The following is an 11,748-nucleotide window of genomic DNA, read 5'->3' as shown; positions in this document are numbered from 1 at the left end:
ATATATTTTACACGCATCAAGAGTTTATGGCATCTTAAAGGGACACTAAACACATATTTTACACGCATCAAGAGTTTATGGCATCTTAAAGGGACACTAAACACATATTTTTCAAGCAGCAAGAGAACAAAGAAAAATTGATAATAGAAGTAAATTAGAAAGTTGCTTAAAATTATTGCTCTATCTGAATCATTAAAGAAAATATTTGGGTTTAGTGTCCCTTTAAACACAATGAAATGTAAAGATTTATCTTCAGGATCCCAATAGATTAAAGGAACAGTTTAGTCAAAACTAAACTTTCATGATTCAGAGAACAGCAATTTTAAGCAACTTTCTAATTTACTCCTATTATCAATTTTTCTTCATTCTCTTTGTATCTTTATTTGAAAAAGAAAAAAATATAAGTTTAGGATCTGGCCCATTTTTGGTTCATTTAGACCGCAATTCACTACTGGTTTCCTACTAAACACATGGGTAAGCCAATGACAATCAGTGTATATATGCAGCCACCAATCAGCAGATAGAACCTAGGTTCCTGACTGTTCCTGAGTTTACCTAGATTAACATTTCAGCAAAGGATAACAAGAGAAGGAAGCAAATGAAATAATAGAAATAAATTGGAAAGTTGTTTAAAATGGTATGCTCTGTCTGCATCATGAATGTGTAATTATGACTTTACTGTCCCTGTAATGTCCCTTTAAAATGACAAAATTAATAATGATATGCAAAGTTATTTTACTGTGTATAATTAAAATGTTTGTTTATTACAATCTCAGTGTTTAATGTCTGTAGTTTATTGTGTGTCAGGCATGCCCTTTCTATGGGTGGTATTTTCTATAACAAAATAAGAAATTAAGTGGTTTCTATTCAAGTCCTTTTCATTCTACTTTCAATTGTAATTGATTTATAACCCCAAAATCAACATGATATAATCTTACTTTATTTGTTGTACACATCATGTAGATATGAGGGTAAGAAAGCCCTTTAACAAACCAGGATAAAATAACACTTAACAATTCTGAAAAGTCTCCCTTTATGTAGGTAAACAATAACCTATTTAGATAAAACAATAACTCAACACCAAATACATAATTAAAATGAAGAAAAAATAAAAAAGTGATCAGATTTATTAGTGATAATATATATTTTATATTTGCTATAACTCTATAGTAGTGAAGGAGCCTTGTGTGTCGTTATATTGATGATATCCCTAGACATGTCTGTAGATTTGTTTCAGTTTCTTTAAAAGTTTTGCGCTGATGATTTGTGTTGGTGAATCCAAGCAGTTGAGTAAATTAGCCAAAGATGCCTTTACAACTTTTGTATCTGAAAATAAATAAAGATTGTGTTTGTCAAAAATGTTGTGCATTAAAATTTCATCAAACATTTACTAATATTTGCTCATTCTTCCAGATATATATATATATATATATATATATATATATATATATATATATATATATATATATATATATATATATATATATATATATATAATATGTTTTATAATAATATTGTTTTCAGAATTGTTTTTAAGAGGTGGAACTTTGCAAAACCCCAAAACATGTAATTTAATGCTTCAGACAGAGAATACAATTTTAAGTAACTTTCCTATATACTTCTATTATCCAATTTGATTAATTCTCTTGGTATCCTATGTTAAAAAAGCAGTAATGCACTACTGGGAACTAGCTGAATGAATTGGATTAGCCAATCAGCAGCTCCTGAGTGTACTTTCAACAAATGATACCAAGAGAACAAAACACTAGATAACAGAATTAAATTGGAAAGTTATTTAATATCATATTCTCTATCTGAAACACAAAAGAAAATTTTTGGGTTTCATGTTGTTTTAAACTAGTAAAATAAATCAACTTTGTTTTTTTTCCCCCTTTATCGTCTCATTCCTCATATTTATGTTTTTTCAATGCTGTCTTGAGTAATGATATACAGGCTCATGGTCAATGACATGTTAATATATTTCTGCTTAAGAAGAGGCTATAAATTGATTATTAATTGATGAATTATTGATGATTAATCCTTATTTATAGTGAGGGAAATGCTCACAACAGACTTAATGTAAGTGGGTGGATTCCAGTGTTGTATCTGTAGACCTGAAAGGGAGGTTACTCTCTTTGTGAAGATGCACCTAGGCAGATGCCTAATTTGTGCAATGAGAAATTCAGCCCTGTCTGTATAAGAACATTATGCAGGACTAATAATGAGATATGCTATAGCAGTTAATAAATGCACTAGAGCTTACATAGAACTATTTTGTTTCTATAGTTACCAAGGGGCTTTTGTGGGATAACAATTTCTTGCTAATTAAAGCATTTATCATTGCACTAACATGTTCCTTTAAAACAAGTTTTCTTGTACACAATCTTGCTATAAAATTATAATAAAAATGTAGCTAAAATTTGAATCAGCAAACCACAATTATTTCAAATTTGAAAGTAAATAAAAAATACTAACCTGCACTTTTCTCACAGTTTGAGGACTTGGTACCTGAAGGGAAAAATAATATAGTAAGTAGCTATTTCTGATGCAGATGAAGACATGAGGTGCACATCATTAGAATACTTAGCAATGACATGACACTAAAAATAATCAGTTCGGCAGCTGACACACAACTTTCCACCAAAAGATCTTCTAAAGTGAAGTGTATGCACCAAGTGAGCTTGTATGGAAAGGGATTTTTTTTTTTAAATGGACTATGTGTTTATAAAAATGGTTACTGTGAATAACCTGAAAGGCTGATTTACCTCTTGTAATATAAGTGCTAACCTATATGTGAGTTAATCTTTCTAAAAACAAACCTCTGTTTTTTCATGATGTTTTTTTAAGCTTCAGTTTGCTTAACAGGTGTGACCTGTGGTGTTTTATCTGTATGTCCTGTTTTATGCTTATTACTATAGATAAACATTCACAATAGAGTGCCCCCTATAAGTCTAATAGGTCAAAACAAACACTCCTTATACCTTGCTTGGGGACAATCCGACAGAGGTATTTTAGTCAATAGGAAATGTGGATGAGGGACTTCCGGTGGTTGGAGCTTCAAGATGGTCGCAAGTCTGAGCGGCTCTGCTTAAAGACCAAGTATTTTTCCTTATAACAGGTTACATTTAGTGCCATCCTTTTAATCCCTTAACAGATTTTGCTGTTCGGGAGCTTTCAAGGATCAAGACTAACACCTCTTGGCCCCCGGGAGGACAGAAAGATAAAACGAAGGAGAGAGAAGTTTTGACTGTTGCGCTACACGTTGTACACAGCACTGTTGGAGTTGGGAACAAGAATGCATACCTTTCCCAATGATAATTTCACTAAAAGACCTACTCCTACCAGCGTTAGACAAATTGGAAACCACATTGCATCAATTACTAACCGAAACCCGAGTTGAGAATCCCTTACGTTTTCCTCAAAATGGCGCCAACTCCCAGCAGAGTCAACCTGTGATTTTGTCTGCATGACTCCTGCGATGTATTGGCTAGAACACAAGGAGAAATGACAGGGGCGGCAGACATAGACGCAGTTACGGGACCCAACCCTACCAAACCACTGCTCCATGTTAAAACTCAGAGGAGAAGAAACCTTCACATCCATCGAAGACATGGTGCCGAATGCGATTATAGCCCGCAGTACACCTACACTGCAACGTGACCCTGGCTCTCTCTTTACCCCCCACCAGCCACGAGAACATGCATCCTCCCATGTTGTACACTGGCTACATGACAAGATATTACTCAGAGGAATACGACTATTGGCGATTCAGCTGCTGAATATACCTGAAACGCTCTTCCGCTTTGCATGCCAGATGCTGGGCAATGTGAGACTTTGTGTGTCAGGATTGCTTGCGTTTCTGCTATGCTACACATCTGAAGCAGTACAGCTTGCTGATATATACAGCCGCAGCCCTCACGCTAAGGGCACTATACAGTATACTTGCAGGGAAACTGGAATTGGCTGATCGACAGCTTCTGCGGGCCAGTTTTACCATTTGTGCAGGTTTTTGTATAGGGACCCGCTATAGAGCTAAACAAATTTGTGAGGATTTTAGACTGCATTATGAAAGGGCAGAACTGCTTCCTTCGACTGCATGATATCCAAAATACCTGCTCTAATGTTGTGATGGTATGGACACTTTGTGTATAAGTAGCGCAGAACTTATTCTAAGGACTCGCTCAAGTTTCTGTGCGTCTTTAATATTCCTGTATACTTACTAGGAGCCCCTCTGCCTCACAAAGTGCACCGTCTTTAGGCAGCTGCTGTTGTAGTTTACTATTCTTACCTTTTGTTATATTCTTCATTTTAAGTTTGCCTTGATTCTCTTATATAGGCTCAAACAGGAATCATAATGGAAAATATGTTTTCTTATGTATGTCAGAAATCGATCTGTAGCTAATCTATCACAACATACGATAATGTTATTTTCAAACTGGCAGAAAGAACCTGGGTAGCACAGAAATACTCATGACAGTTTCATTTATACATCTATCATTTTAATTTGCAAGTTTTTCAATCTAATACGTGCTGGATGTTTGAAAATTGTTCATATTCTCAGTTTTACATTTCTTAGCTCCTACACTAGGGAACGATACTACAAAAAAAAAAAGTAGTGGTATCCAGTAAGTTATATACTGTCATTGTTTACTACAATCATTGTCTAGTTATGGTTTGCCGCATAAATGCAGGGCGCAAGCAGAGGGAGAAAAAGATTTTTGGAATCAAGGCAGTATTTCTTGCTAGTGACCTATTGATAATCCAGCTCATACCCTTGCACAATCTTATGTTCCTACTATGTCTATACCACAAATGGCTGGCACACCGCACATTTTTATTCCTCCCTGAGCCCACTCTCTTCTCCCCCGTGTAGGGGATGGCTGAACTAAATACACATATTCATGGCACTGTGGGTCTCTATCCAGGTATTAGCACAGGTGCCTTTGCATATGCTAGTGTACCAATATCAGTCATTCTAATTGATTGGATCACTTCATAACAGTATATAGAAACATTACGTTCACATGTAGATTCGATATTCAGTATTCTACAATTCGAAAACTTGTCACCTATTTTAGTTTCCTTGGCAAATCACTCAATATAATCTTTGAGTTTTTTGTTAGAGTTAAAACTTGCTACATGTTTGTACTAGTTTCTATCGTTCTTCCCCCTGGTAAGTCTATTTATTTTACCAGCTATAACGGTAAGGAGAAAAAAACAGGTCTCTGTATTCCGACTCCTCACAAATGTACAGATCGTTAATCTATGAGGACCTCTAGTGGTTATTGTAGTATTGCATCTCACTTTCTTTAGTTAGCAGCAATTTATTTTAAGAATATGCTCATCCTGACGTTTGCATGGGCACAGATGTGTTCCACCACTTTCTATGTATCATTTAATGTCCTTTTTACTTCTAAATGCTTACAACTCCCCTCTTAGTCTCCCATACTACATATAGCTAGGAAAACCCTACTTCATACTGTATCTATATAGGAAAATCCTAATATAGCCACACTTGCATAGGTCTGGCCAAGCTTTCTACTCCACATCCTGGAGTAAATGTAATCACACAATATTTCTATATTATCCCTATAGCCCCCCCCCCCCCCCCAAGACTTTAGAGTTTTTGTGTTTTTTTTTTGTTTTTTTTGTAAGTTAGTGTATTTCTAAGGGGAAAAATCCCAACAATGTGGTACATACACATGATTGCTGTTAGGTTACAAAACATGTGGAAGAGCCTTATAATCAGCGTTTTAATTGCAGCCACTGTATTACCATTTATTCGACAGTATATGTTGCATGTAATCCCAAATAGTTTTAGTGTTTGGTTTTAGTTTTGTTTAGTTTAGTTAATATTATACAAAGGCATGGGTGCAGCACAAGAAGACGATTGAACAGGCTTTATGTACCACTCAATGCATCATTTTCTTCCAACTTTTTAAAAAATATGTTGATGCTTAGAATGTAGCACTTACGTTGGAACTCTGACTGTAACTTTTTCTGTGTGATTGAACTGTATATGTATTGTACCTGTGTGTTTGTACTGTATATGTATTGTACCTGTGTGTTTGTACTGTATATGTATTGTACCTGTGTGCTTGTACTGTATATGTATTGTACCTGTGTGTTTGTACTGTATATGTATTGTACCTGTGTGTTTGTACTGTATATGTATTGTACCTGTGTGTTTGTACTGTATATGTATTGTACCTGTGTGTTTGTACTGTATATTTATTGTACCTGTGTGCTTGTATTGTATATGTATTGTACCTGTGTGTTTGTACTGTATATGTATTGTACCTGTGTGTTTGTACTGTATATGTATTGTACCTGTGTGCTTGTAATGTATATGTATTGTACCTGTGTGTTTGTACTGTATATGTATTGTACCTGTGTGTTTGTACTGTATATGTATTGTACCTGTGTGCTTGTATTGTATATGTATTGTACCTGTGTGTTTGTACTGTATATGTATTGTACCTGTGTGTTTGTACTGTATATGTATTGTACCTGTGTGCTTGTACTGTATATGTATTGTACCTGTGTGTTTGTACTGTATATGTATTGTACCTGTCTGCTTGTACTGTATATGTATTGTACCTGTGTGCTTGTAATGTATATGTATTGTACCTGTATGTTTGTACTGTATATGTATTGTACCTGTGTGTTTGTACTGTATATGTATTGTACCTGTGTGCTTGTATTGTATATGTATTGTACCTGTGTGTTTGTACTGTATATGTATTGTACCTGTGTGTTTGTACTGTATATGTATTGTACCTGTCTGCTTGTACTGTATATGTATTGTACCTGTGTGTTTGTACTGTATATGTATTGTACCTGTGTGCTTGTACTGTATATGTATTGTACCTGTGTGTTTGTACTGTATATGTATTGTACCTGTGTGCTTGTACTGTATATGTAGTGTACCTGTGTGTTTGTACTGTATATGTATTGTACCTGTGTGCTTGTACTGTATATGTATTGTACCTGTGTGTTTGTACTGTGTATGTATTGTACCTGTGTGCTTGTACTGTATATGTATTGTACCTGTGTGTTTGTACTGTATATGTATTGTACCTGTGTGCTTGTACTGTATATGTATTGTACCTGTGTGCTTGTACTGTATATGTATTGTACCTGTGTGCTTGTACTGTATATGTATTGTACCTGTGTGTTTGTACTGTATATGTATTGTACCTGTGTGCTTGTACTGTATATGTATTGTACCTGTGTGCTTGTACTGTATATGTATTGTACCTGTGTGCTTGTACTGTATATGTATTGTACCTGTGTGCTTGTACTGTATATGTATTGTCGTGTACCTGTGTCTCTTCAATAAAAAGAAATGTGGATGTATCTTTGTCTTTTTAAAAAAAATTAAATTCAGTACAGGTAGCCCTCAGTTTACGCCGGGGTTAAGTTCCAGAAGGAATGGTTGTAAATCGAAACTGTTGTAAATTGAAACCCAGTTTATAATGTAAGTCAATGGGAAGTGAGGGAGATAGGTTCCAGGCCCCTCTCCAAATTCACATACGTAACATCTAATACATTATTTTTAAAGCTTTAAAATGAAGACTTTAAATGCTAAACTGCATTATAAACCTAATAAAATAATCACACAACACAGAATATATAATTAAACTAAGTTAAATGAACAAAACATTTGCTAAACAGCATTATAAATCTAATAAAATAATCACACAACACAGACTTCATTTGCATTTTTCTGCAAACATTTCTTTCCATGCATTCCAATCTAGACTGATTTATAGACCGGAAGATCTTTTTCCTTTGAAATCTGCTCGATAGCTCAGGTCTGGTTAAACTGATTAATTTCAGCTTGCTTGACTTTGCTGCAACACAAGCAGACAGCTCCACCTACCAGCGCTGCGGAATATGTTGGCGCTTAATAAATAAAGTATAATAATAAAATAATAATAATACTGGCTATTTTAATAAATGCACTGCTTCTCAATGCTTTTCAATAGCAGTCACATGACTGAAGAAAAAGGTTGTTATTCTGAAACGGTGCAAATTGAAACGTTGTAAAACGAGGGCCACCTGTACTTTGAATCTGTTAAATGGAATCTCAAGTCAAAATAAACTTTTATGATTCAGAAAGAGCAGCAGTTTTAAGACATTTTCCAATTTATTTCTGTTATCAAATGTTGCAGTCTTTTTCTATTCATACTTTCTGGGGAACAAGATCAGCCAATAACAGTACATGTATACCCTGTGAGTGTATGTACATGCTCAGTAGGGCATGTGCACAAGCGCACAGGGTATACACATACTAGTCTGTGATTGGCTGATGTCTGTCACATGATACAAGGGCCCAGAGAATGGGAAAAATGATACATTTGCCAGAAAAAAAAACTACTGCTTATTTGAAATTCAGAGTAAGTGTTAAATCATTGTCTTTTTATTATGCACTTGTTAATGATGCAATTCTACTGGCTGTTTTGAGTGGCATTTACTGCCTGCTTGTGCATTATTACACATGCTCAGTTCACATGTTAATAAATTAGATTTGTTAGTTTAATAAATTGATGAAATTTGAGTTCAAATCACTTCAAATCATTACAATGAATGGTTCTGAGGTTTAAATGTGTTAATCATAAAAAAAACTAAAAACTAAATGAAATTTCTGGATGTACTGGTAATAAGATTGCTGTAAAAAAGACAAGCGTGTGGGATTCTTTATCGAACATAAATTGTGACATACGAAAATAAATAAAAAAATCAGGCATTCAAACATATTAGGCATCATCAATATTACATTAATAAGCTGACAAAATGTAATTTCACCTTGCCAACACTTTCATGAAATCTTTAAAATCACTTGCTAAGTATAGTCTGGGCCAATTAGGTTTATTTCTTCATATTGATTTGGCTGCTTCAATTAAAGGGACACTGTACCCAAATGTTTTCTTTCATGATTCAGATAGAGCATGACATTTTAAGCAGCTTTCTAATTTACTCCTATTATCAAATTTTCTTCATTCTCTTGGAATCTTTATTTGAAATGCAATTTCCCATTTTTGGTGAACAACCTAGGTTGTCCTTGCTGATTGGTGGATAAATTCATCCACCAATCAAAAACTGCTGTCCAGAGTCCTGAACCAAGAAAAAAGCTTAGATGTCCTCTTTTTTATATAAAGATAGCAAGAGAATGAAGAAAAATTGATAATAGGAGTAAATTAGAAAGTTGCTTAAAATTGCATGCTCAATCTGAATCACAAAAGAAACATTTTTGGTTCAGTGTCCCTTTAATGGTTGGAATAGATTTGAAATACAATTCAGATGTTAATGAAATTGGTCTTCTTGTCTATTGAGTTTTTTTTACTGTAGATTTCTAATTTATTTTAAAAAGCTTAACAAAGGATGTATCTAAAAACAAAAATCACTCAGACTTTTATGATGAAATTACAGAATTTTTTTCTTCTATTTTCAAATGTTCTTTGTTCTTTTGGTATCCCTTGTTTAAAAAGAATACGCACATATCCTACACTAATGGGAGCTAGCTGCTGATTGGTGCTTGCACACATTTGTCTCTTGTGATTGGCTAACTAGATGTGCTCCGCTAGCTGCCAGTAGTGCAATGCTGTTCCTTCAGCAAAGAATAACAATGAAGCAAATTTGATAACAGAAGTGAATTTGAAAGTTGTTTAAAATTGTATGTTGTATCCAAATCATGAAAGACAATTTTGGGGTTTCCTGTCCCTTTAACTAGACATATGCAAATAATGTGACATGAAAAAGATTGGAATAAGTTGCTTATATTTCCATTAAACTTAGAATGTAACTAGTACTGCACTTTACATGCTAATTGCCTTGTAAGGGCGATTCCCACAAGCCCCCAAAAGCCTGACAACACAACTTATTTAAGGGACATTCATTTATATGATCTAATTTATTTTATTCTCTTTATATCCTTTGTTGAAAAGCATACCTAGGTAGGCTCAGGCACAGTAATACATAACTGGGAGCTAGATGTTGATTGGTGGCTACATATATATGCCTCTTGTTATTAGCTTACTCAATGTGTTCTGCTAGTTTGCATTAATGAATTACTGTTCCTTCAACAAAGGATATCAAGACTAAGAAGAAAATGTAAGAACTGAAGTAAAATTGAAAGTTATTTAAAACTGCATGCTCTATCTGAACCATGAAAAAGAAATGTTTTATGTCCATTTAAATAGTGAATAATCAATTAATTGAACAAATACATTTAAAGTTATCATTTATTGTTTAACCCCTTAAAGACCAATGACGTACAGGGTACATCGTACAAAAAAATGTTCTTAATGATCAAGGACGTACCCTGTACGTCGTTGGTGTCTTCAAGTGGTGGAAGCGATCCTGATCGCTTCCAGCCGCTTTTATGTTATTGCAGTGATGCATCGATATTGAGGCATCCTGCAATAACATTTTTTAGCCATCCAATGCAGAGAGAGCCCCTCTGTGGCCCTCTCTGCATCGGACATCGATGAGAGAAGTTCATCGCAGGGGGGCAGGATCACGTCCGGGGGGTGCGCGTGCGCACGGGGGACTCACAGGGGCATGCGTGTGCACAGGGGCAGGTGGGAAGCTACACTATGGGACAATGTATATGTAGCTGAGGGTAAGGTGGGAGAGAGGAGGGAGGGGGGTTATCTAAGTGATCTGGGAGGGGGTGGGGTTTGGCTATTGAGGGGGGGCAGCTACAGTACAGAAAAAAAAAAAAAAAATTATGGCAAACAGGGTACTGGCAGACAGCTGCCAGTATGCAAGATGGCGCACAATAAGGTAGAGGGGGAGGGTTAGAGAGCTGTTTCGGGGGGATCAGGGAGGTTGGGGGCTAAGGGGGATCCTACACAGTAGAATATGTTGGGGTTTTGAAAATAAAAATAAAAAGATACCTTTTATTTTAGTACTGGCAGACTTTCTGCCAGTACTTAAGATGGTGGGACAATTGTGGGGTGGGGAGGGAAGAGAGCTGTTTGGGAGGGATCAAGGGGTGGAATGTGTCAGGTGGGAGGCTGATCTCTACACTAAAGCTAAAATTAACCCTGCAAGCTCGCTACAAGCTACCTAATTAACCCCTTCACTGCTGGGCATAATACAAGTGGGGTATGCAGCGGCATTTAGCGGCCTTCTAATTGCCAAAAAGAAAAGCCAAAGCCATATATATCTGCTATTTCTGAGCAAAGGGGATCCCAGAGAAGCATTTACAACCATTTGTGCCATAAATAATTCCACAAGCTGTTTGTAAATAATTTCAGTGAGAAACCTAAAATTGTGAAAAATTTTACTTTTTTTTTATTTGATCGCATCTGGCGGTGAAATCGTGGCATGAAATATACCAAAATGGGCCTAGATCAATACTTTGGTTTTTCTACTACACTACACTAAAGATAAAATTAACCCTACAAGCTCCCTAATTAACCCCATCACTGCTGGGCATAAAACAAGTGTGGTGCGCAACGGCGTTTAGCGGCCTTCTAATTACTAAAAAGCAACACCAAAGCCATATAAGTCTACTATTTCTGAACAAAGGGAATCCCAGAGAAGCATTTATAACCATTTGTGCCATAATTGCACAAGCTGTTTGTAAATAATTTCAGTTAGAAACCTAAAGTTTGTGAAAAAATTTGTGAAAAAGGGAATGATTTTTTTTATTTGATGGCATTTGGTGGTGAAATGGTGGCATGAAATATACCAACATGGGCCTAGATCAATACTTTGGGATGTCTTCTAAAAGAA

General features: G+C 35.5%; 1 protein-coding gene across 2 annotated transcripts in view; it reads right to left on the bottom strand.

Annotated features, from left to right (window-relative positions):
- Positions 1–924: 924 nt before the first annotated feature.
- The window catches only part of LOC128654721 (ecto-ADP-ribosyltransferase 5-like), a 38,963-nt gene continuing 28,139 nt past the window's right edge, over positions 925–11,748 (bottom strand). For both annotated transcript variants that reach the window (XM_053708807.1, XM_053708806.1), the window contains exons 4-5: positions 2,476–2,508; positions 925–1,326 (exon numbers count right to left, since the gene is read on the bottom strand). In XM_053708807.1, the coding sequence (XP_053564782.1) occupies positions 1,211–1,326; positions 2,476–2,508 (149 nt within the window). In that variant the 3' untranslated portion in view covers positions 925–1,210. The remainder of the gene's footprint in view (positions 1,327–2,475; positions 2,509–11,748) is intronic.

The sequence above is a fragment of the Bombina bombina genome, chromosome 3 (assembly GCF_027579735.1).
Source record: "Bombina bombina isolate aBomBom1 chromosome 3, aBomBom1.pri, whole genome shotgun sequence".
NCBI lineage: Eukaryota > Metazoa > Chordata > Amphibia > Anura > Bombinatoridae > Bombina > Bombina bombina.
This window is presented reverse-complemented; position numbering and strand designations above follow the sequence as displayed.